General features: G+C 37.6%; 1 protein-coding gene across 12 annotated transcripts in view; it reads right to left on the bottom strand.

Annotated features, from left to right (window-relative positions):
• The window catches only part of ATL2 (atlastin GTPase 2), a 71,932-nt gene that overhangs the window by 31,908 nt on the left and 13,961 nt on the right, over positions 1 to 26,063 (bottom strand). For 7 of the 12 annotated variants that reach the window (XM_005662612.3, XM_021087610.1, XM_003481236.4 and 4 more), the window contains exon 2: positions 6,503 to 6,747. The exons of 4 other annotated variants lie outside the window; for them this stretch is intronic. In XM_005662612.3, the coding sequence (XP_005662669.1) occupies positions 6,503 to 6,747 (245 nt within the window). Of the gene's footprint in view, positions 1 to 6,502; positions 6,748 to 26,063 lie in introns of those variants that run through there. One more of the 12 variants, XM_021087615.1, reaches the window with a different exon arrangement.

Genomic DNA, 26,063 nt, shown 5'->3' with positions numbered 1-26,063 from the left:
GCTTTATTAATAACAGACAAAAATTACAAACAACCAAGTCTATCAACAGGAGTAAATAAATCATATCTTCATCCAATGAAATACTACTCATCAATTAAAAAAAAATTACTGATACATACAACATGGATAAACCTCTAAATATTAAGAGTAGTCTTAATGTTGATTGAAAGAAACTAGACACAAGAGTGCATACTTTATGATTTATGTGAAGTTGAAAAGTAGACAAAATTGACCTATTGTGATATGTCAGAACAGCAGTACCTCCTAAGGGCTGGAGATGTAATAACTGAGAGGGAGAAAGAATGAGAGCCTTCTTAAGTGCTGGAAGTGTTCTTTTTTTTGACTGAGAGGTAATGGTTATACAAGTATAGGTACATGAAAAGTCACTAGCTATACTAAGGCTTATGTACTTCAGTGTCTATAACTTATATCAATAAGAATAAGAAGAAGAAGAAGAAGAAGAAAATGACCCCAGGAAGAAACTTGTAAAAATATTGTTCTTCCTCTAAATACATTTCTTCCTTAGAAAGATTGTGAAACAAAATTTTTCTTCATGGATTCACACATTTCCAACTCTTAACATCACAGACATTGTTAGCCTAAGAGAAAAAGGTGAAACCAAGTTCAGCATCCCATTTAGCTGATTCTGAGATAGCTATGCTTTTGGCAAATTATATGTAGCAGCACAAGTAATCCTTAAAGACAATACTGTCTTTACTCCTGATATCTAGAAACAGTTCTGGGAGCAGCTCTTTAAACAGAAAGAATAAAAACTAGGAGTTCCCGTTGTGGCTCAGTGGTTAACGAATCCGACTAGGAACCATGGGGTTGCAGGTTCGATTCCTGCCCTTGCTCAGTGGGTTGACGATCCGGCATTGCTGTGAGCTGTGGTGTAGGTTGACGATGCGGCTCGGATCCCGCGTTGCTGTGGCTGTGGCGTAGGCCCGCAGCTACAGCTCCAATTAGACCCCTAGCCTGGGAACCTCCATATGCCGCAGGAGCGGCCCAAGAAATGGCAAAAAGATCCAAAAAAAGAATAAAAACTATACATAACTCCCTTTAAAGTGCCATTAGCAGTTACAATATAAATGGAGTCAAAACTCTATTCCTTAATTAAGCACAGACACCAGTGGGCAGAGGAAAAATTATCATGCATGCACTCCTGTCAGTATACTTCAATTTCTCAAGTAAACACTGCAAAGTGAGTATTTACAAAAGAACAATTCGGTATAGGTGTGGAAAAGGATCAACGTCATCTTACATAGTGGTTTTTTTAGAATAAAGGTTCTGCACCAAATTGCCTGGTTTGAAATCTCTGCCTTGCCACTTACTTTAAGCCTCATTTCTTCAACTACCAAGCTGAAATCCTAATATTACTACAAGGTTACTGTAAGTACTGAATGAGATATTACCTATGAAATGCTTGGTAATCAGAGTAGCTAGACTATAAATCGATAAAGATTCAAAAACTGTCATCTTAAACGATAGTATGTGCCTCTTCATGGAAGAAAACATCGTCTATAAAGTGCTCTTCCAAAGTTAAACCTGAGTCTGATCTAGATTCAACTAACAATTTATAGGAAATTGAGAGAACAAAAGAACAGATAAAACTATACCAATGAGGTAAAACCAGCAAACCAAACTAGGCAACTATTAAGATCAACAGTTGTCGGTTTCTTCAACAAATAAATTCACCAGAAAAAGAAATGGACAAGATCCTTAAAAGAGTTTTAAACACACACACACACACACACACACACAAAACACTTTAAAAGACAACCAATTACAGTGTTGGACCTCATCTGGTTGGAAGTTGATTCAAACAAACTATAAATAAATAAATTAAATAAATAAATAAATAAATAAATAAAGCATCTGAGGCAAGTAGAAAACTGATCACCTATATTATACCAACTTAAGGATTTTTTTAACAGCCGAACCTGGGACCTATGGAAGTTCCCAGGCTAGGGGTCAAATCGGAGCTGCAAGTCTACAGCACAGCCATAGCAACACTGGATTGAAGTCCCATCCATCACCTACCCAGCAGCTTGTGGCAACACCAGATCCTTAACCCACTGAGCAAGGTCAGGGGTCAAACCTGCATCCTCACAGACACTATGTCAGGTTCTTAATCTGCTGAGCCATAATAGGAACTCCAACTTAAGGAATTATAGATTTTTTTTATGTATGATAATGATATAGTAATGTCCAAAAAAAACCACTTTTATCTTTAAAGAGATATATATTTAAATATTTACAAATAAAATATGATAACCGGATATACTTTAATAAAACATATAAAGTACAGAGTGAACTGAGCTTCAGATGAAATGATACTGATGTAATTGATACCTGCTAGAAATTGTTAAGTATATGGGCATTCATTATATTACCTACTTTTACACATGCTAACAATTTTTCATGGACGTTCTTAAAAAAGTAAGGAATGATATAAAAGTGGAAGCAACTCTGCAAAGAATTAAAAATCCTTATCTAGAACAGTTCAATGAGAGCCATTATCATTACTTACTGTTCAATATATCCCAAGTATTAGGTTTTACATATATGACATAATGTAATTCTACTATATTAATTTCCTACCTTCCTAAACTGATTCTTAAAATAGAAGTTATTTCTACGTGGAAACTTGATCAGCATTTTTCTAAAAATTCCTAGTGACACCAGGGTAATCTACTTCATTTTGGAAGTAGAAATCAGCTTACTAAAACTTACAAGGTCAATGCAAATATCTATGGACAATTAGACAAATGAAATATGGTATAATCATATAGTGGAATATTAAAGTAACAAAAATAATAAACTCACTAGATGCAAAAACACAGGTATTTCACAGACATGTTAATGAAATTAGCCAAATATAAACCCATATGGTATGATTTCATTCATGTAAAGTTTAAAAACAGGCAAAACTAGTCTGTGGTGAGAGAGTTCAGAACAGTGGTTACCTTATGGAGTAAATATTCACAACTGGGAAGGCTATAAAAAAGTGGGAGATTCTATATCCTCATCTGGGTGGTGATAATGTAGGTATATACAAATACAAAATTTGGCTCTCAAGCTATACACTTAAGATTTGCATACTTTTCTGTATGTAAATTATACTTCAAGAAAAAGAAAAAAAATTAAAGAATAACTACATTTGCTGAACTACATCTCTGAATAACCAAATCAGCATTAGAAAGGGAAAGGCATATAATACTTGACAGTATACCCATATATTTCTGAAGGGCAACCCCACCACGACATCATCACTTCTGTCTCTCATTTGACTTTAATCTCCACTCTATAATTCTCTACTTTTACACATGAAATAATATGGTAATTTTTAAAATACTGACATAATAGACCTAATAGTTCTCATGAATTTTTACAATTATTGCATTCTGTAACTTTCCAAGAATGACTTTTACAGCTAATAAGTACTCTGCTTACAAATTAAGTACATCAATAATGCTGTTTTTTTTTACATAGTCATTCACAGTGAATGCCATAAGTGATAACCTTCTAAGTTCAAAATGTTTCCTGCACTATGAATTCAATAAATTAGCAATTCTAGCAATACCCTCACATCTTATATTTCAAGGTAAATGCTTAACTACGATAATTAATTCCAATAGGACATGAAGGAATTTCACTCTAGAAAAACTTCTACTTCACTCTCAAGTTTACAAAAGACTAATTTCTTTCCTCCTACATTTCAAGCAAAAACAACCGACTTTCATAATACAAAGAGCAACTCAAAAAAAAAAAAATAGTAACTGTACAAGAAGTTGTTTACTTCACAACAAATGAGACCTAAAAATCAGGATTTCCCCTGTAATTTGGAAATGTTTGGTAAAAATCTTAAAATGTTCTTAGTTTTAAGAACTTGGCTACTGTGAGGTTATTTTCATCAAACAGAAAAGAGCGCCCACGTTCAGCTTTGTTATAATTCCTTTACTAACTAATCAAAATAAAAACTTTTCTATTTCTAAATCATAAAGTAAAAGATTAATGTTAGGCTCCTTTAATGAACTGTACCTTTATATAAACTGACTCAGGTAAATACAGAAGACATGCAAAGTCAGTGCAGAAGGTCCTCCAGAATGTGAAACTGACAGATACAGTGGGCCAACTACATTACACCACTTTACATAAGGGACTTGAACATTCAGGGATGTGGGTATCCACTGGGGGTCTTGGAATCAATCTTCCCCACTCCCCCAGCCCAGGTTATCCAAGAACAACTGTTACCACTGCCACTGCTCATCACCTACCTTCTTCAACTAGCACCCTACCTCTGCAGGCAGACAGGTTAATGAAAATAATCCAAAACCATCCCACTGCTTTTTTCTCCTTTACTTTCATCTCCCAGGAAAAGTATGACCCGCCACCAAGTCGGTATAAGTAGAGGCATTTTTATCCACCAAATCAGACACAGTTTAATGTGATTTTCAATGAACAGAATAAGATTATTTACATCAGGAATCCTATATGGAAACCGTATGAATGAAAATAAAGATATTTCAGCTTAGAAACCACTAACTAGGTCCACTCAGGACCTCCTTATCTTTCTGTGTTTCCAGTGTCTTCCCCACAAAGGAGGAATTCTGTTAGTTCTGACACTACAAATATATGACACACGTGTGGGCTGCATCTGCTCTTTTGAAAAGCCACTACTAACTGAGCAGAGATCGGATAAGAAATGGCATCTGAGGTGAAACTCGTCAGACAAGTGATCTAAGCTTCCATCCCCTTCTAACATTCTATGACCTACTTGGAATCATATACATTTGCAGTGAAAAGCTCAGAAAACAGATACTACAAGCTAACTTAAGGAGTTAGAGCCTCAAAATACAGAAATTCTTTATCTTTAAATGTACAGTCTTTTTTTAAAAAAGAGTATGTCACTACTTATACACTCTTCTACTTCAGAAGTAAAGTTTTGGAAAATAGTCAAGTCCAAGCAGAAAATCTTTAAAATACTATTATCTTTCTCAATTTCCAACTTGTGTAAAATAGTGTTCATGTTAACATGAACTACAATCTTGATACTCAGGCATACTTGAAAACATGCCCTGAAGAGATGCCTTTGAAAAGAATACTGAAAAGCTTCCTGAAAATCAACTAGGAAGGTTTGCCTTCTTACTTATCTCAAGGCAGATGCACAGCCAGTTATAGATTTACACAGACCTCATAAAGGTGGACACCCTGAGAGATGTTTAGACAATTACATAATTCTGTTAGTGTTATTTTTCCAGCACCTTCTTGTGGCTTTTGAATGTCTAAAGCCCCCTGTAAAGCAGTTCCCCCTAAGTGTTCCACTCCAAATTACCAATTCTTCCTCCTTGGTTTCAATCAAACTCTCATTTCCCCACTCCAGCTTTCAAGTATTACAAAAACCTTCTGACTCAAGTGAAAAAAATTTTTTTTCTTTTCTCAGGGGAGAAAGTGGGGGGGGTGATGTGTGATAGCAACTGTTTGATACCATCAAAAAGTGAAAAATGTGCACAGAAAGGGTGATCCATCAGTCAAAACAGAAAGTAAATGTTGCTGTATAGCCCAGGGAACTATACCTGATCACTTGTGATGGAACTTGATGGAGGATAATGTGAAAAAAAGAATGTGTATATATATGTTTAACTGGGTCACTTTGCTGTACAGCAAAAATTGACAGAACATTGTAAGTCAAGTATAATACAATTTTTTAAAATAAAAATAAGAAAGTAAATGCTTACTATGGGCCAATTATTGTGCTAGGCATAGGAGATATGGAAATGAGGATAAGACCCACTCCTGAGAGAGGTTAAACTAGCCAGGAAAAATAAGTAACTAAAGTAGTATCAATGAAACACATGACCTGTGCCATAAGGTCATTATAGTCTTAGAAACCAAGGTAGGCTTCCTCTGAGAAGACTAGCAAATAGTATAGCAACATTTGAGAGAGAATATGACATGCTCAAGGAATTGCAAAAACTATAGTATACCAGACACGGAGAGACAAGGGATGCGGCTGGACCTTAGAAGGCCATGGAAGCCACTTTAAGGAACTGAAGTTCATCTCAAAAATTAAGTCTCTGAAGGAGACTTATTTGAGGAGCATAAGTATACCTTTACAGAAGTTTCTATCAGCTTGCTTCACCCACTACTGTAAAGGTGATCAAGAGGGGAAGGTGTGAGAAAATAACAAAAAGAGTACTTCAGAGACTTTCAGAGTATTTAAGAGTATATTCAGACACCCTGGGTTAGAGCTATAATGCTTGGAACATAGGTGCTCAATCCTATGCTTCAATATATACTACATGTAAAAAGGAATTATGGAAAGGAAGAAATATCAAGAGCTCAAACAAACTTACATATACCATCTTAACTAAGAAGTTATCAAGAACTGTATTTTTATAAAATTAAAGATATAGCTCTTAATGATTCTGTCTATTATTTTAAAACAAGATTGGATGGTAACTTGTTTTTAATTGGGTTCAATTTAAAAGACTCTATTCACCTTGTTATACATATATCTAAGCATGAAGTCCAGTAGAAATGATTTCCCTTTACGAAAAGCTCCTGCCACAGATACCACTACTATGTTAAGATCGCGTATGTGCTCCTGTAGCAATATCTGCTCCAAAGCTTCTTCATCAAGCTCAAAGTTATGGTCATCTTCATGTGCAAGAACAATCTGTACTGGACATGGTTTCTTCATAACCTCATCAGAGTTTACTAGGTCATCATCTTCATAACTCTCACCTAGAGTTAAAAAGAAGAGAAATAGGTTACTTTAATTCCTACATGCCAAACTTTTCCTATAGGGATCACAACTAAGTCAAAATTTCAAATAACTTCTCCCCCATTACAAATCACTTGGAAATATTTACCAAAGCGATGTTCAAATACACACTAGATTCTCACTTCGTTATAACAGGACCAAAAATACCAGTCAATTTCCTACTATAAATACAGATAAGCAGCAATATTAAGTATGGCCTCTATCTCAATTAAGTCAATAGCTAAATGTGAGTAGCAGCTGCTCTTGAACACTCTATTATTCTATAAACACTTCTGCTACTACAGGCACACAGAAACTAGACAGAGAGAGTGGAAAATCAATTTCATCGTCATCTAATTATTCAGATTCCAATTATCACCTGGAAATTACTCCAAGTTACAAAAATTAAAACTGTAAACATTATTTTTCATTCTGAAACTTAAAAGATTAAGCTCCTAAGAGATTTCCAAAAATGACACATGATAAAGCTAATGGGTCCCTAATTTAATGAAAGTTATCTAAAAGTATAGCCTTCCTGATCAAAGCAAAGCACAGGATTAATTTTTTTTTTTTTTTTTTTTTTTTGTCTTTTTGCCATTTTCTTGGGCCGCTCTCATGGCATATGGAGGTTCCCAGGCTAGGGGTCGAATCGGAGCTGTAGCCACCAGCCTATACCAGAGCCACAGCAACGCTGGATCCGAGCTGCGTCTGCAACCTACACCGCAGCTCACGGCAACGCCGGATCGTTAACCCACTGAACAAGGCCAGGGACCAAACCCGCACAACCTCATGGTTCCTAGTCGGGTTCGTCAACCACTGCGCCATGACGGGAACTCCAGGATTAATATTTTAGTGGAAGACACAAGATGTACAGTCAATGAAGTATAGAGTTTCATCTGCTTCTAGGGCTCTTTTTCACCAAACACCACAGCCACCCCTTCAAGATTACACAGCTTCTAAATAATAGCTATATAAACTCTTCTGTACACGCAGCATACCAAAAGAAGTTAAGCTTTGCAGAACTTTACTGAACAGTGATGAAGAAAGTAACTATAAAATATGTAACACCAGAGACAAAATAACGTTTAGGTTTCTGCTTTTTTTTTTTTTTTAAACACACCTAATAGCTGGTTTCAGAGGCTATGTACCCTTGCCTGGCTTTCTTCCCTATCAATTGCTTGATCCCACATACCAAAAAGTTACTCCTGGGACTTTATCCTTTTCTACATCAACATTTTTAAGATGCTCTTCCCCTGACTTGTCTCCTAAGTACCAGTTTCCAATCTAAGGAGACATACAGTACCTACTATGTTCATGCAATGATAGTCCCTCCTCTCCTAAGAGACAGCCAGTCCACTGAGGAGTGGCACATTATTAGTACACCAATACTGTATCCACATAACCACTATTCTCATGGCAAAGATTATATACCTACATTAATGAATTTTTAATATCCTTCAGAAAGAAACACCCAGCTTATTTGATTTGCAAAGACTATTAGGTCTTTTCCTTCATATCACAAGGCACCATTAACTGTACACAGCAAAATCAACATTCCTTCAAAAGGTGCTGTAAACAGCAACAATATAAAGAACAAGCAATGTCAAAGGAGAATCTCTGAAAATAAAAGCAATCAATATTTAGTTAGAGATGCCTATTTCGATGGTATACAGATACAGCCAGGTATGCTATTTGAGTGCACAAAAAGTAAATCTTCCAGGAAAAGTACAACTTAGTTAAATTCCAATTTAATATATCATTAGGTGAGTTAAAATAAAATTACCAAAAAGTATGCAAATTGGGTGATTAAATCCTTCCAAGCCTAACTAGAGCTTCAGACATGAACCAGGAAGCAAAACTGCCTAGATGCATTTCACTTAACTTCTATGTGCCTGTTTTCTCATCTGTGACATGGGGATAATAACAGCTCCTACCACATTAAGTTGCCATAAGGATTAAATGAGTTGATATATGCTTGATACACAGTAAGCATTATAAATTCTTATTAAGATGACAGTAATATTAAATAATCAATCCCATAGAAGCTTTTATTTGAGCCTTAAAACACTAAAACTCTACAGTGATTTTCAACTGACCAGTGTAGCTGCATAACGACATCACCACCTACCCATTTGCTCAGGCACAAACCAAAGGCTGTCCATGATACAGCTCTCTTTTTCCTAAACCCTGAGTCTAACCAGGTTCTTAAATTTGTCTTCATTCAAAATCTCTACTGGTCTTATCCTATCTCACTTCAAGTGGTACCTAACTGGTCTCTCTTCTGGCCCCTTCTTCTCCAATCCCTACAGAGGAGCAACTAAATATTCAGTTAAATGTAAATGTGATTAAGTTACTCTCCTTAAAATACTGATATAGGAGTTTCCGTCATGGCTCAGAAGTTAACGAACCTGACCAGTATCCATAAGAATGAGGGTTCAATCCCTGGCCTTGCTCAGTGGGTTAAGGCGTTGCCATGAGCTGCGGTGTAGATCACAGACGTGGCTCAGATCCTGAGTTGCTGTGGCTGTGGTTTAGGCCAGTGGCTGTAGCTCTGATTCAATCCCTAGCTTGGGAACTTCCATATGCCTCAGGTTTGGCCCTAAAAAGACAAAAAAAAAGAAAAATTGACACAGAGGATTAACTAAAATCCTACATGTACCTCTTAAGATCCTGTACTCACTGCCAAATCTCTCCAGACCCATTTGCTCTGTAAACTACAAAGAGACAAGCTAGCCTTTTTTTTTCTGATCCTTATGCTATTAAGCTCTTTTTAGACTCGTATTTCTTTCATTCATATTCCTCTGCCTAAAATACTCCTTCCCATGTTCTCCTCTAATTAATTTATACTTTATCCTTAAGTCTCAGTTAAAACGTCATTTCCTCAGGAATACCTTCCACGAGGCTCCTAACCAAATTTAGTCCTCCCACATTCCCCCAATCTTAATCCAGCCATTATTTGAATATTTACATTAGTACTTATCTATTATATGTCTCCCCTCCTAGATTGCCAATTCTCTGCTTAAAACCCACAATTAGTTTCCCACTATAACCAGACAAATAGGAGAAAAAATAAATAAATTCACGTTCCTTAACCATAGCCTCCACATCCTGTATCATCTGGCCCTTGAAATCTGGCCCCCATGTTGTTCCTTGAACAGGCTAAACTATTTCCCACCTGAGAATCTTTGCCCTGGATTCTCCCCTGTCTGCAATGTTCTGTCCCTAGAAATTCACAAGGCTTGCTTCTCCATTATCTAGGTCTCAGTGCAAATGTTTTTGTTTGCTTTTTTAGGGGCCACAACCAAGGCATATGGAAGTTTTCAGGGTAGGAGATGAATTGGAGCTACAGCCATCGGCCTACACCACAGCCAGAGCAACAAGGGATCCGAGCCGCATCTGTGACCTACACACCATGGCTTACAGCAATGGCATATCCTTAACCCACTGAGCGAGGCCGAGGCCAGGGATCAAACCCCTATCCTCATGGATCCTGGTTGGGTTTGTTAACGGCTGAGCCACAAAGGGAAATCCCTCAGTGCAAATCCTCTGTGTGGAGATAACAGACTCCTCCTCCTCACTTTAACAAAACAGGGTTTTTTCCCATAGCCCTTTTCAGTACCTAAAATAATCTTTGATTCGTTTACATGTGTACCTTACATCTCACCCTCCACAGAAGTTATGTGCCATAAAAATAAAGATCCCAATCATCTGTTGGTCACTCTTGTCCCTTAGCACTTAGAACACTGCTTGGCACCTAGATGGTACTTAATAACTATTTCTTGAATGAATGAAATTTATATATTTTACTCAGGAGTTTTACACCTGCTCCTTCCCATTTTATAAGCAAATTGGACAATCACATAACTAGTTTGAGGAAATACTTCTAGCAACTTAAGTTTTTATGTTATTTATCACAAAATTACAAATAAAGGTATCAAAGTTCTACCAAGTAATGTAATTAAATATAATGTAATTAAAAAGAACTCAGGGGGAATTCCTGTCGTGGCTCAGCAGTAACAAGCCTGACTAGTATCCACAAGGATGGGGGTTCGATCCCTGGCCTTACTCAGTGGGTTAAGGATCTGGTGCTGCCATGAGCTGTACAGATCCCAGTTGCAGTGGCTGTGGTGTAGGCCAGCAGCTGTAGCTCCAATTTGACCCTTAGCCTGGGAACTTTCATATGCCACGGGTGTGGCCCTAAAAAGACCAAAAAAGAAAAAAAAAAAAAAAAAGAAGAAGAAGAAGAAGAACTCAAGTTCCCATTGTTTAGCAGGTTAACCTGACAGTGTCCATGAGGATGTGTGTTCGATCCCTGGCCTTGCTCAGTGGGTTAAGGATCCAGTGTTGCTGCAAGCTGCTGCATACATCACAGGTGCGGCTCACATCTGGTGTTACTACAGCTATGATGCAGGCTGGCAGCTGCAGCTCTGATTGGACCCTGAGCCCAGGAACTTCCATATGTCACAGGTGCAGCCTTAAACAGCAACAAAAAAAAAAAAACAAACAAAACAAAACAAAAAATATGAAAAGTGCTAAAATATCACAATGACCAAACCTGGAGATTGCTTATTTTGTTAAACCAACAAATAGTCTTATTCTTGTTATAAAGAAAGCATTAATTGGTTTCTTAAAAACAAAAACAAACCATTTTGCAGGAAATCTTTGTTGACTTAAAATTTCACCTAAATTAGTTGACTACTGTTACCATGTGGCCAGCTCTTTTATTAGCATGGATAAAGATAGATACTGCAGATATACAAGCAGCATATTTGTCACCATTTCTAATCAACAGACTTCTAAAGGAAGTGCAGCAAATATGTTTCACAGGAATAATGGAGCACAATGACATGATTCAGCTAAATTTATCCCATCATAATTTCTCTACCAAATATGGACTAACTAAAGGTAAAGTACTGATATAGGCCATTGGATAAAGAATTATATGCAAAATTCACTAGAATACCTATAAATATTAATATTCAGTGATCACCTACAAATGGAAGTCTTTTTAAATTTAGTATTACCTAAGATTTTTAAATTTAAGTTAAATCCTCTATAGAGAACAGTGATTTTATTTCCACTCTTCAAGGCCAAGAAATTGCTGAGAAAGCAGATTCCAGCCCCCAAAAGGCTTTCCTAATTCACTGTTCCAAGTCAGCTTTCCCCAGCCTGAATCTTTCAGGGTCAAAGGTGACTGAAAGACACTTACAAACAATCAACAGTTCCTCAAATATTTCTCCATACCTTAACACTAACTATACTTAACCTGTCTGTCACAAGGCCTACAACAAGATACCATCTTAGTAAATAAAGACCAGTAGCTGCCAGGATTAGGGAATAAGGATGACTAGGTGGAGCACAGATAATTTTTAGGGCCATGAGGCTAGTCTCATCATATGTTGCTATAAATGGCAGAGACATTATCATTCTATATTTGTCAAAACCTATAGAATATACAACCCCCAAAGTGAACTATGATGTAAACTATGGACTTTGGGTGATGATAATGTACCAATTAAAGTTCATCAGTTGTAACAAAATACCACTCTGGTGTAGGATATTGAAAGGATGGAAGGATGGGGGGGTATATGGGAACTCAGTACTTTCTATTCAATTTTGCTGTGAACCCAAAACTGCTGTAAAAAATAAGTCTATTAAAAAAAACTGTACTTTTCTATTGCTCTCTGATTAAAGTATGATTATACTTTATCTTAAACTTACCAAATTCATAGTATTCAGCACACATTCCAACAGGAAAATTTACACTCTAGGACTGACTGAGGTATGTCTGCAAACTTCAAGCTTAATTATAAGCTATAACAATAAAAAAAAGTGCTTGGAGATCCCGTCATGGCTCAGCGGTTAACGAATCTGATCAGGAACCATGAGGTTGTGGGTTCAATCCCTCGCCTTGCTCAGTGGGTTAAGGATCCTGCGTTGCTGTGAGCTGTGGTGCAGGTCGCAGACGCGGCTTGGATCCCGAGTGGCTGTGGCTGTGGCGTAGGCCGGCGGCTACAGCTCCAATTCAACCCCTAGCCTGGGAACCCCCATATGCCGTGGCAGCGGCCCAAGAAATGGCAAAAAGACAAAAAAATAAAATAAAATAAAACAGTGCTACAAAGCTGCATTACAATAAAATATTATTAGCATTAGATTATATCAACCCAAAACTAAACTTTTAGAAAGAGAACCAGGTTCAGAAGCAATGAAAGTATATTTTAAGGTATTATTCACATTCCAAATAAAAACTTTTAACAAATTTTTATGGAAAGACGCCTGGACTCAGTGCACTCAGTCTATTTACAAAAATTAGTGATTCAACAAAGCAAAGTGATATTTTGGTATATGGTACTTGGACCTCAATTTTTTTTTTTTTTTTTTTTTTTTTTGTCTTTTTAGGGCCGCACCTGTGGCATTTGGAGGTTCCCAGGCTGGGGGTCGAATTGGAGCTGTAGCCGCCTGTCTACACCAGAGCCACAGCACCGTCAGATCGGAGCTGCATCTGCAATCTACACCACAGCTTACGGCAACACCGGATCCTTAACCCACTGAGCGAGGTCAGGTATGGAACCTGCATCCTCATGGTCCCTAGTTGGATTCGTTTCCGCTGCACCATGATGGGAACTCCCAGACCTCAACATTTATACTCCATAACCAAATGAAAACAGTATTTAAGTATTTGTTTATTCCAGCACATATTTTTAAAAGCCTTAAAGAGGTTGTACCATGGTAAAGCTATTTGTAGAAATTTATTAAGAAAAAAAAGATACTAACAAAGATACACAAGTTGGTTTATCATAGCATTATTTATGGTAGTGAAAATTAATGCTGAATGTCTTAAAACAGGAAACTGGCTTAATATTTTAACTATACACTGACATATAGCTTAAAAAACACATATACACAGATTTTAAAAATTAAAGATATTTTGAAAATCAGTAAAAAAAATAAGTGGGGAAAAGGACAGATCACAAAATTATACAAATCTTTCTCAATTCTGTTTTGCTTTATTTTTAAAAACACAGGCACACCTGGGGTGGGGTAGGGGGAGAAACAGCAACTTTTGAGGCTTCCTCTTCCAGTCATTAGAGAAACTGCTACCAGGCTGGCCCTCTCCCACAAACTATAAAGCTCAACAAAATATTGAGGCACCTTTTTTCAAACATTGGACAACAAGCAGAAGAGAATACTGCTTGAGAAAAGGTCAAACACAAACACACCCACCCATACTTCCCATCCACTGTCACTCTCTGCCTAGGAACAATTTCCTACACACAACATGGGGAATCAAAGCAAATTATCTGAGTTCAGGACTACCAAGGCAGTTGAGAGCTGTGCAGCAGGACACAGAAAAAGGAGCTATGCAGAGATACAGCCCAGAAGTCCCTCGCCAAGTGACAAGCTTCACAGGTAGACCAGAAAGCAGCCACTACAGGTTGCAAGGGGAAGAGATACCAGATATCGGATAACATGGCATTCTTGCTCAGCCATGGTGGAAAAATGAACACCTCAGACATCAAGCTAAAACACCAGAAAGGCCACATCTTAGAATCAAAGACCATGTTCTAGAGCAAGGACTACTAAAGATTCACCCAAACAAAGCCTAATACTAGGACTTGAAAAGAAGGGAGACAGTTTGGAAATTTAGTCCCGCCAGGTTAGAAGGGTTTCCTGTAAGCTTTTGACAGATCCACACTAAAAAAGTATACGGCCAAATCTATAAAAGGTCAAGAGAAATTAGTAACTGAACTGCAAACCACAACAAAAACTAGATAAGAGAATCCAGAATCTTCACAACACATAGTGTACAATAAAGTACATGATCAGAAATTCAGAAATGCCCAGAAGAAAATGTAGCCCACAGTCAAGGAAAAAAAAAAAGCAGTTGATAGAAACCAATCTTGCAATAGCCCAGATGTTTGACTTCACAGATAAAAGCTTCTAAGGTATTATAAATATGTTCAAAGATTTAAAGGAAAATAGGTCTTAATAAGTGAACAGTTAGGGACCCTCAGCCAATAAATAGACGATTAAAAAACAAACCAATATTCTAGAACTGGAAAGTACAATAATTAAAATATTCTCTTGATGGACTTAATAGCAGACTTCGGATAGCAGAACAAAGGGTCAGTGAACTTGAAATCAGGCCAAAGTGTTCTCTAATTCAAAGAATTCAGAGAAAAATGGAAGGGAGGAAAGGAAAACAACCTAACTAACAGAGCCTCAGGGACCTATAGAGCTATGTCCAACATGTAGTTAAGAGTCCAGGAGTTCTGTCGTGGCACAGTGGTTAACGAATCCGACTAGGAACCATGAGATTGTGGCTTCAATCCCTGGCCTTGCTCAGTGGGTTAAGGATCTGGTGTTGCCATGAGCTGTGGTGTAGGTCCCAGACGTGGCTCAGATTCCACATTGCTGTGGCTCTGGCACAGGCCAGCGGCTGCAGCTCCGATTTGACCCCGAGCCTGGGAACCTCCATATGCCTTGGGTGTGGCCCTACCAAAAAAAAAAAAGACAAAAAACCCCCCAAAAAACAAAAATTATTGATTCACAATAATCAATAAGGCAAAAAGACGAAAAAAAAAAAAAAGAGTCCAGAAGAAGAACAAAATGAGAATGGAGTTGAAAAAAATACTTAAGGATATATAACAGTCAAAATATTATTACTAAATTTGGTGACAAAGACTTAGAGATCCAGGAAGCTCAGCAAACTTCAAGTAGCGTAAACACAAAGAAAATCACATCAGTCAGACTGCTAAAAACCAAAGGTAAAGGTAAAAATCCTTAAAGAAGTGGTGTGGTAGAGGGAGTAACTCAAAACGATGACCTCTCAACAAAAACAATGGGAGCCAGAAGACAATAAAATTGTATCTTTAGAGTGCTTAAAGAAAAAAAGAACGTCAACTCAGACTTATCTATTCAGTGAAACTATCGTTGAAAAATGAAAGAAAAAAAGAAAAAAGTTAACAAATGTCACAACAGATGTACTACATAAATGCAAATGATTTCAGCTGAAAGAATGATAACAAATGGAAAGCCTTCATTCTATAGTACAAAAAGGTAAATAAGTGATACAAAAACTGGTTTCAAGTAATTCTTAAAAAAACTGATCATTTAGAACAAAAATAATAGATTATAATATGTGGTTTATAAAATATGTAGAAGTAAAAGATTTTTTAAAATTTAAACAAATGTTGTATGTACATTAAATTATATTCTAAGGTCATCATGATTTTGAAGCAGAATGTTGTAAGAACACAGATTCTAAGTGGACTTTGAGACATTAGAGATGTATATTGTAGCTTTAGAGTAATGACTGAAAAAATAAAGAGGTAGAGCTACAAAAGCCAATAAGAAACCAAAATGAAATACTAAAAAATGTTCAATTAACCCAAAGAAAAAACAAGAACAAATGATAAAGGAACAAATGGAAAATGGCAAGATGGCAAGCTTAGGAATTCCCACTGTAGCACAGTGGGTTAAGGATACGGTATTGTCTCTGTGGTGGTGTGGGTGCAATCTCTGGCCCTGCACAATGCATTAAAGGATCTAGGGTTGCCACAACTGTGGCACATAGAGGTCACAGCTGTGGCTTGGATTCAATGTGCCCCAGGAACTTCCATATGCTGTGGGTGTGGCCAAAAAAAAAAAAAAATGGGAGGAGAACTTAAACCCCACTAAATCTATAATTACATTAAATACAAATACACTAAACATTCCAATGAAAACACAGGGACTGTCAGAGTGGATAATAAAAGCTACAACTAAATACTGTATATAATAGTGGCCCTTTTACTATAAAGACAGGTTGAGAGTAAAAGGTAGGAAAAAAGATCCATATGCAAATTACCATAGGACAAATGATGTAGCTATAAAAATGCCAATGTAGACTCCAAGACTAAAAATATTACTACATATAAAATGGGTAAACATCAGAAAGATATAATAACCCTAAATAAGAGATTAAAAATACATGAAGCAAAATTTAGAGAACTAAAAATAAAATGAGACAAATGCATAATCAGACATGGAGATTTTAACAACCCTTTCTGAGTAACTGCTAAAAAGAGACAAAAAAAATTACCAATAAGAATATAGGGGAGTTCCCATCGTGGCACAGTGGTTAACGAATCCAACTAGGAACCATGAGGTTGCAGGTTCGGTCCCTGGCCTTGCTCAGTGGGTTAAGGATCCGGCATTGCCAGCCATGAGCTGTGGTGTAGGTCACAGACGCAGCTCCAATCTGGCGTTGCTGTGGCTGTGATGTAGGCTGGTGGCTGTGACGTAGGCTGGTGGCTACAGCTCCAATTCGACCCCTAGCCTGGGAACCTCCATATGCTGCGGGAGCGGCCCTAGAAAAGGCAAAAAGACAGAGAGAAAAAAAAAAAAAGAATATAGGGGAGTTCCCGTCGTGGTGCAGTGGAAATGAATCTGACTAGGAACCATGAGGTTTCGGATTTGATCCCTCGCCTTGCTCAGTGGGTTAAGGATGCAGTGCTGCCATGAGCTGTGGTGTGGGTCGCAGACGTGGCTTGGATCCCACATTACTGTGGCTCTGACATAGGCCGGGTGGCTACAGCTCCGATTCAACCCCTAGCCTGGGAACCTCCATATGCCGAGGGAGCGGCCCTAGAAAAGGCAAAAAGACAGGAAAAAAAAAAAAAAGAATATAGGATAGTGCTGTCCACATGATATAAGCTACATGTGTAACTTTGTTTTCTTTAGTCATATTAAAAAGTAAAAAGAAACAATTTCAATATTATTTTATTAACCCAATATATTCAACATACTGTCATTTCAACCCAAAAAGCAATGTTTTAAAATTAAGATATTTAGGAGGTCCCATCGTGGCTCAGCAGAAACGAATCTGACTAGCATCCATGAGGATGCAGGTTCATCCCTGGCCTCTCTCAGTGGGTTAAGGATCCAGCGTGAGCTGTGGTGTAGGTCGCAGATGCAGCTTGGATCTGGCGTTGCTGTGGCTGTGATGTAGGCCAGGGGCTATAGCTCCAATTCGACCCCTAGCCTGGGAAGCTCCACTGGCCCTAAAAGGATTTAAAAAAAAATTTTTTTTAATTAAAATAAGATATTTACATTCCTCTTTTGTACTGTCTCTGAAATCCACTATGTACTTTACACTCACAGCATCTTTCAATTCAAACATTAAATTTTTATCAAAAATACAGGATCACTTAAGATTTCATAAAATTTATAACTAAATAAGTAGATTAACATACAAGTTGTTCCAAATATACAAGTTTTCCAATAACTGAATCAAACACCCCAAAATTATTTTCTATCCATATGTACATCCATATTGACAAAACTCCTTGTTTTTAAAATATAAACTACAATTAAATAAAATTTAAAATTTACTTCTTTAGTCATGTTATCCATTTGGCTTTAACATGCATATCCTTGACTGAGGCTGACCATTTTTCCATGTATAATATTTGTTTCCTCTTGTATGAATTATTAATGATGTAGATAATTTTAAGAAAACAGTATAAATAAAAACCCAGAAGTCTCTTTAATTCAACAGTATCAAATTAATAAATGCTTACACAGTATATTTTGCAGATAGTTTTTAAATTCAATTAGAGTACAGTGGGATACTTTATATACAATATATAATTTAATGCTGAAAACCAATCAAAAGTTTTATAGTGGCTATATATTTGCTTGTATAATATATCTTGATTTACTTCTTACAGAACGGTAGTCAGGAATGTTACATTTCAATTTAACATTATAAAGCAAATTGTGTTTTTCCCATAGGAAAAACACGGCTCTCTCAACTGAATGGCAGTAAAAAGCTGGAACTGGCTATAAACACATAACAGGCAACAAACCTGGTTAAAGCCCCATCGCTGCTTCTCTATAAACACGAACAGGCAAAGCTTCAAATTAAAACGGCTTTACTTTAAATAACCCCACCCTGCTTTCATAACCTTTTTTTCTGTCTGTCTGTCTTGTTAGAATGGCACCCGTGACACGTGGAAGGTCCCAGGTTAGGGGTCAAATCGTAGCTGCACCTGCTAACCTACAGCACAGCCACAGCAATGCCAGGTTTGAGCTCTGTCTGCGACCTACACCACAGCTCACAGCAACTCTGGATCTTTAACCCATGTGCATGGCCAGAGATTGAACCTCATCCTTATGGATACTAGTAAGATTCTTAACCTGCTGAGCCACAAAAGGAACTCCTCATGACCTTTATTACAATTAAGATTCCTACAGTAAGGATCAAAATTCAAATTTCTAACTATAAATACTACGCCAAATTGAAACTAAGGACCACTGGCTAATTAGCTGAGGTTAATAATTCAGCAAAAAAAATCTGGAGTCACTGCTTAGTGCAAAATATGTACTCTGCTCTCTACCTTTTGCAAATTTTCTTCACTTTTTGGAACTTCTTTGCTTTAATTATGATCTCAAAAAAAAAAAATCATCGAAAGCCAAAAAAAAAAATTAGGTAAAAAAATTGCCACTCTAGAAATAAACCACGGCATTTTAAATCTATAGAAGTAAGGAATAAAAGAGTACAAGTTATTGTCCAGATTCAAACTATCATGTTCAACAAAGCACAGTTGTGAAAACCAAGGAAATATAACTAAAGAAGCACAGATCTCTAGGTCAATACAATTACCAGTTATTTTTGTTTAAAGTAACAGACTGATTAACCATGTGGGAAAACTTGAGAGAATGTATATATCAACCAATTCATAAAACTCTGAATAAGAGAGATCATTTTCTTAAAGGCACTACATACAGTCTATCAAACAAGTAACTTTTTAGCTAAAAAGATGGTTTGAGAGGTTTAGGAAGAAAACCGGTTGGCACCGAAAATTTTAGCGGATGGACTGAAGAATTTTCCAGTAATGTTACCTGGAAGTTAAGGAATTAACTATTTGAAATCACTATCAACAAAACTAAAAATTTCAGAAGTGAATGCATTAGTAAAGCCAAGAGACACCAATGCATAGTTTCAAGGCAAACTTTATCTAACTGTTAGAATAGCACTCAAAATACTTCTGCCACAACGCATTTTCAAAGTGGGAAAGCAAGGAATCATTGAAGACAGCATTTGCTATTCCAAATATTAGAGCATCACCAAGAAAAATATGAATCAGGTGATAACTTTGGATATAGGGTCTTTGGAATAATACAGACCTCCCAAACTTGCTAAAGCAAATTCAACAAGGGAAAGAGGGTATCCTGGTTGGCACTTCATCTTGCTCTAGGAAGAGGGTCTAAGCAGCCCAATCAATGAATTCAGCCAATCTAGTTCAAGAAGAAAACTTCCTTAAAAGGTTATATTAGGTTTTTTTGTTTGTTTTGCACCACACCCACAGCATACAAAGATTCCCAGGCTAGGGTTCAAGTCAAAACTGTAGCTGCTGGCCTACACCACAGCCACAGCAACTCGGTATCTGAGCTGTGTCTGTGGCTTATACCACAGCTCACGGCAATGCTGGATCTTTAACCCACAGAGCAAGGCCAGGTTTCGAACCTGAAACCTCATGGTTCCTAGTCAGATTCGTTTCTGCTGAGCCACAATGGGAACTCCAAAAGGTTATATTAGCATTAAGTATACAATTATTACTAATAATATATTTATATTAGATATCTAGTTTATGTTATTAATAAATGCTTGAAAAATCTGTCTAGTTTTCATTTATTTTCAAGATCAAACATGATGTAAAATGAAACAGATATCCTAAAAAACAGAACTCGATTAGAAATAACGCACACGTACAGAAACTAAGGACCTGACTTATGACTGTTTACCCAGGAACCAATTAAGTAGTAAAGTCTAAGGTCCTGCATAAAGAGAATCCAGGTGGTCTTCCCTCCCTAGAAACGGGGACTACAAAAAGACAGCAATGTGCAATGACTACTAAGACTACTGGGTAAAAAGCTGATGGGGTAGATTATAATGGATAGATTAACCCCTAACCTCCTGAATCAATCTTAACATTACAAAGAGATGAAAGTTTTATGGCTCCTGATGTGATGATGCATCAGGAATCACATGATACCACCAAAGATGTATGTCTGAGGAAAAACTTTTTAAAACATGAAAATGATCAGGCCTCTAGATCTAACTATGGAAAAGGAAAGATAGAGACACATTCACCACCACCACAGAGATGAAGTCAGAAAATTCTAGAACATAGGAAATTCCACAGGACAAATAAACTGCAAAAGCTAAGGGGGAAAATGGATTGGGGGGGGGGACCAAAGAGCCGTATCAACCAAATGCGATGTGTGGGCCTTGTTCAAGAGAATCAAGTATTAAAAGAAAAAAAAATCAGGGAAATATGAACTCTGGATATTTGGTATTAAGGAATTATTTTTCTAGTGTGATAACAGTACCATGACTATGTTTTTTAAAACTATTTTATCTTTTAAAGATACAAAGCATTCATACAATCTGTTATTTCCTTCAAAATAATCTGGTAGGGAGGCTGGCTAAGGAAAATAGATAAAACAAAGTGTCCATTATAGTGATAATGGTTTAATCTGGGAGATGCATCATAACCAGCTTCCTATCGTGTTCTCTTTAGTTCTGTACATATTCGAATTTTTCCATAATGTTTTTTTTTAAGTGATGAGGCTAATAATAAAGGCTTGATTAGAAGATAAAGCAGGAGTTCCCGTCGTGGCGCAGTGGTTAACGAATCCGACTAGGAACCATGAGGTTGCGGGTTCGGTCCCTGCCCTTGCTCAGTGGGTTAAAGATCCGGCGTTGCCGTGAGCTGTGGTGTAGGTTGCAGACGCGGCTCGGATCCCGCGTTGCTGTGGCTCTGGCATAGGCCGGTGGCTACAGCTCCGATTCGACCCCTAGCCTGGGAACCTCCATATGCCGCCGGAGCGGCCCAAGAAATAGCAACAACAACAACAAAAAAAAAAAGACAAAAAAAAAAAAAAAAGATAAAGCAGATCTAAGTAGATATATAGGACAGTGCTATAAGAAGCAAAAAAAGTCTCTTAGGAGTTCCCGTTGTGGCCCAGTGGAAACGAATCCGACTAGTGACCAAAAGGATGCAGGTATGATCCCTGGCCTCGATGAGTGGGTTGAGGATCCGGCATTGCCCTGAGCTGTGGTGTAGGTCTCGGACATGGCTCGGACCCCGTGATGCTGTGGCTGTGGTGTAGGTCGGCAGCTATAGCCCCAATTCGATCCCTAGCCTGGGAACTTCCATATGACTCAGGTGCAGCCCTAAAAAGCAAAGAAAAAGAAAAAGAAAAAAGTCTCTCAACTATTCTAGAACACTGATTCTCAACCTGTACTTCCACAGCATTTTAGTGATTGGGAGGGGCAGGAGGATACCTTTGTGAACTGAAGTCTGGCACTTGCCATCAGCCTCTACATGGAGTAAAAACATGAGCCACTGCCACTACAAACCCGCAGCACCCCCTGAGTGGAGCTCAGGGTAGAGATGAGGAGTGAGGCACTCTGTGCTCCAGATCCTTCAGATAGTCAGATATTTTTAGAAGACTTTATGTGCCTGATTTTTGCATCTCCTCCCATATAGAAAAACACTAAAATCCTTCATGGTTATGTCTGCTCCTTGTGACTGGTAGTAACCTTCAGGAGATCAGCAACAAACTTTGGTAAAATGTGCATATGCTACATGCACCTCCCCTTCACCTTTATCATATCCTGATATTCCCCCTTTTCCTCCTTGGGTGGTATTTCACCCCGGTCTGTAGTTAAGGATAAAGAATGTCACGGTCATCTATAAATACAGTCACCTCCAAGGGTGAGAGCTGGTGAGTCCTGCAGGCTGTGAAAATTCAGGACAGTGGCCCTGATAGCGGAGGTGGAGATCAAAGGAATGATTTCTGTGAGCCCAGGCCTCTTTTGTTCCTGTTCCCGCCCTTTGTTGTGAAAACTCCTATATATCCTAGCTCCTGGATCACCACCTTGGAGCGGTTTCTCAGGGCTACCTGAGATGCTATCTCCCAAGCTTGCACTTAAGTCCTAATTTCACCCCAAATAAAATTTAACTCTCAACTTTCAGGTTGTTTAATTTTTTTTTTTTTTTTTTTTTGTCTTTTGTTGTTGTTATTGCTGCTGTTGTTGCTATTTCTTGGGCCGCTCCACGGCATATGGAGGTTCCCAGGCTAGGGGTCGAATCGGAGCTGTAGCCACCGGCCTACGCCAGAGCCACAGCAATGCAGGATCCGAGCCACGTCTGCAACCCACACCACAGCTCACGGCAACGCCGGATCTTTAACCCACTGAGCAAGGGCAGGGACCGAACCCGCAACCTCATGGTTCCTAGTCGGATTCGTTAACCACTGCGCCACGACGGGAACTCCCAGGTTGTTTAATTTTTTCAATCAACATCTTTAAGGATCAAAACAAAATGTTTTCAAAAAAGGAAAAGACAAGGTCAAGTGAATATAAAATTCTGAACCCATCCCATCACTCCACTTCCCCAGAAATAGAGTTTTAAACACGTCAATTCTTGCCTCCTAAAATTTGGAAGCAAAATCCCTATTTCTAAGAAACTCATTATTAGTTGGCTACCTCAAATATCCCCATTCTTTAGCAGGGAAAACTGAAAAGAATCAGGTTTAAAATCAAATCCACTGAACACCCTAAAAAGACAACTAGGGAGGCTATCTGAGCCTAAAGTTAATTGTGAAACTACCAATCATTTAAGGATGAAATTATACCAATTCTAGACAGACTTTTACACACACAAAAAAGGGAAGGGAACATTTCCCAACTCATTTTATGAAGCCAATATAATCATCCCAAAATTAAAACCAAAGACATTACAAGAAAACAAAACTTGTTGTTCCCATTGCAATTCAGCAGTAATGAACCCCACTAGTAGCCACAGAATGCAGGTTCCATCCCCAGCCTCAATTAGTGGGTTAAGGATCCAGCGTTGCCCTGAGCTGTGGTGAAGGCCGGCAGCTGTAGCTCCAATTTGACCCCTAGCTTGGGAACCTCCATATGCTGCAGGTGCAGCCCTAAAAAGCAAAAAAAAAAAAAAAAAAAAAACTCCAGTATTCAGAATACATAAAGAACTCTTACAACTCAAAAAGAAGAAATCCATTTTTTAATGTGTAAGAGATTTTAGCAGATGCCTCAAAGATATATGAGTGGTCAATAAGTAGAGGAAAATATATACTCACACCATTAGATGTTAGGAAAATATAAATTAGTATCACAATGAGACACCACCACACACTCACCAGGACAGATAAAATTTACAAGACTGACAAAAATATAGCTGGTGGGGAACAACTAGCACTCACATATACTTCTGCCGAGAGTATAAAATGATACAACCACTTTAAAAAACTTTTTGGCAATACATTCTATAAAGTTAAATACATACCATACAACCAGCTATCAAGAGAATATGCATGCACTCCCTAGAATATCAGAGAATGTCAAGAAATTTTAGGACATTCAAGTTCTAGTACAGATGCTTAAAAATTGGTCTTAATACTTAAAATTAAATCTAAATATACACTCACAGGGCTTTTAGAGCTTACACAGCCAAATTTACTCATTTTAAAGATTAAGGAAAACACATGACCACTGTTTCGAGGGAAAACTGGGCATGGTCTTATTAATTTAGAGCTATTTTCTCTACATTGGTGCTTCTCAAACTTTTTAAATGCATATCAATCAACTGGGGATCTTGTTAAAATGCAAATTTTGATTCAGGAAATCTGGGATGGAACCTGAAACTGCGTTTCCTTTTTTCTCTCTCTTTCTTGTTGTTATTTTTTTTTCCCTTTTTTGCCATGCCCTTGGCATGCAAGAAAGTTCCTGGGCCGGGGATCAAACCCCTGCCACAGTAGTGACCTGAGCCAGAGTAATGACATTGCCGGATCCTCCATCAGCTGTGCCACCAGGGAACTTCTGAAACTGCATTTCTATCTAACTCCAAAGTGATTCCAAAACTAACAGTCCTCTGAACATAACAGAGTACCAAGTATTACAATATTTTACAGGTATTAAGTACGAAAAAAATCATTCATTTTATTTATTTATTTTTCTTTTTTAGGGCTGCACCCGTGGCACATGGATGTTCCCAGGCTACAGGTTGAATCAAGAGCTGCAGCTGCCAGCCTACACCACAGCCACAGCAATCAATACTGGATCCAAGCCATGTATGTGACCTAAACAGTAGTTTGCAGCAACACTGGATCCTTAACCCACTGAGAAATGCTAGGGAATGAATCCTACTAGACACAGGCCAGATTCTTAACCAGCTGAGCCACAAAAGGAACGCCTCACATTTTATTTCATGTAGTTTCTAGTGATATTAATGTTTTCACGGAAGGAAAAAAAAGTTTTTAAGCTAAACTGTAATCCTCCATTTTTCCTGAGAGACTGCTAATATGCTGATAAAACCAACTAATCCAGTCGAGCTACTGTGGATTGTGTATAAAGTGAAAGGACGCAGTGCACACAGCCATCCTAACTTTAAAAATATAAATGTAGATGTTTTAGTATGTTGACATGATATACAGCTAGGATTGAAAATTATTGGTCTGGAGTAATCATCAGTTATCTGGGTGAGCACTGAATTGCAGGTTTTCCTCCCCCTGCCCAAACAGATACAGCCCAGAATAAGAATTCTGACAAAAACCTCAAAGAAGATTTTCTTAAGGAGAAAGCAGTTATTAGCCAATCAGATACTATAAGAAAAGGTTCTATTTGCTCCTATAAAATAGTATTACTAATAACTTATAAAGTTAAGCTTCTTTCAAATAAAACTGGAACTATGATAAAAATTTCAAAGACTTCAGAAGAGGACCTATTATAATAATGTCACATATGAGGTGCTTTATCCCATCAGCTTTGCCAATTTGATCAACAAGACCATCCTAAATCACCAAGTTTTAGAAATACTTTTAAAGAATATATAATGTGGTTCATATGTCCTTCCTTTATCAGTATCAAATCAGATGATAAAAGCTGTTTTCCATAAGATTCAAATATTTTCCACTTGAAAGCTACTGTTTCCATAGTAACCAGCACTGACATAACAGAATCTTTGCTCGTCCCATTTAAAAAATACTGAGGAATAAAAATGGTTTTATGCAAAATTTATCTATAAAGAAAAATGTAAAACAGATTACAAAATATTTTTCCCAAAGTTTATCATCGAATATTTACCAGCTCTTAAAGCATACATTTAAATATGTGTAGCTTCAAAACAAAATATTTAACTCATTAATTTAGATTATTTTAAATGGGGTTGCAGTTTATAAAGTCAATTTTGTTGGCTAGTTAAGAGATGCTAGAATAAAC

Source organism: Sus scrofa, chromosome 3 (genome assembly GCF_000003025.6).
Source record: "Sus scrofa isolate TJ Tabasco breed Duroc chromosome 3, Sscrofa11.1, whole genome shotgun sequence".
Lineage (NCBI taxonomy): Eukaryota > Metazoa > Chordata > Mammalia > Artiodactyla > Suidae > Sus > Sus scrofa.
This window is presented reverse-complemented; position numbering and strand designations above follow the sequence as displayed.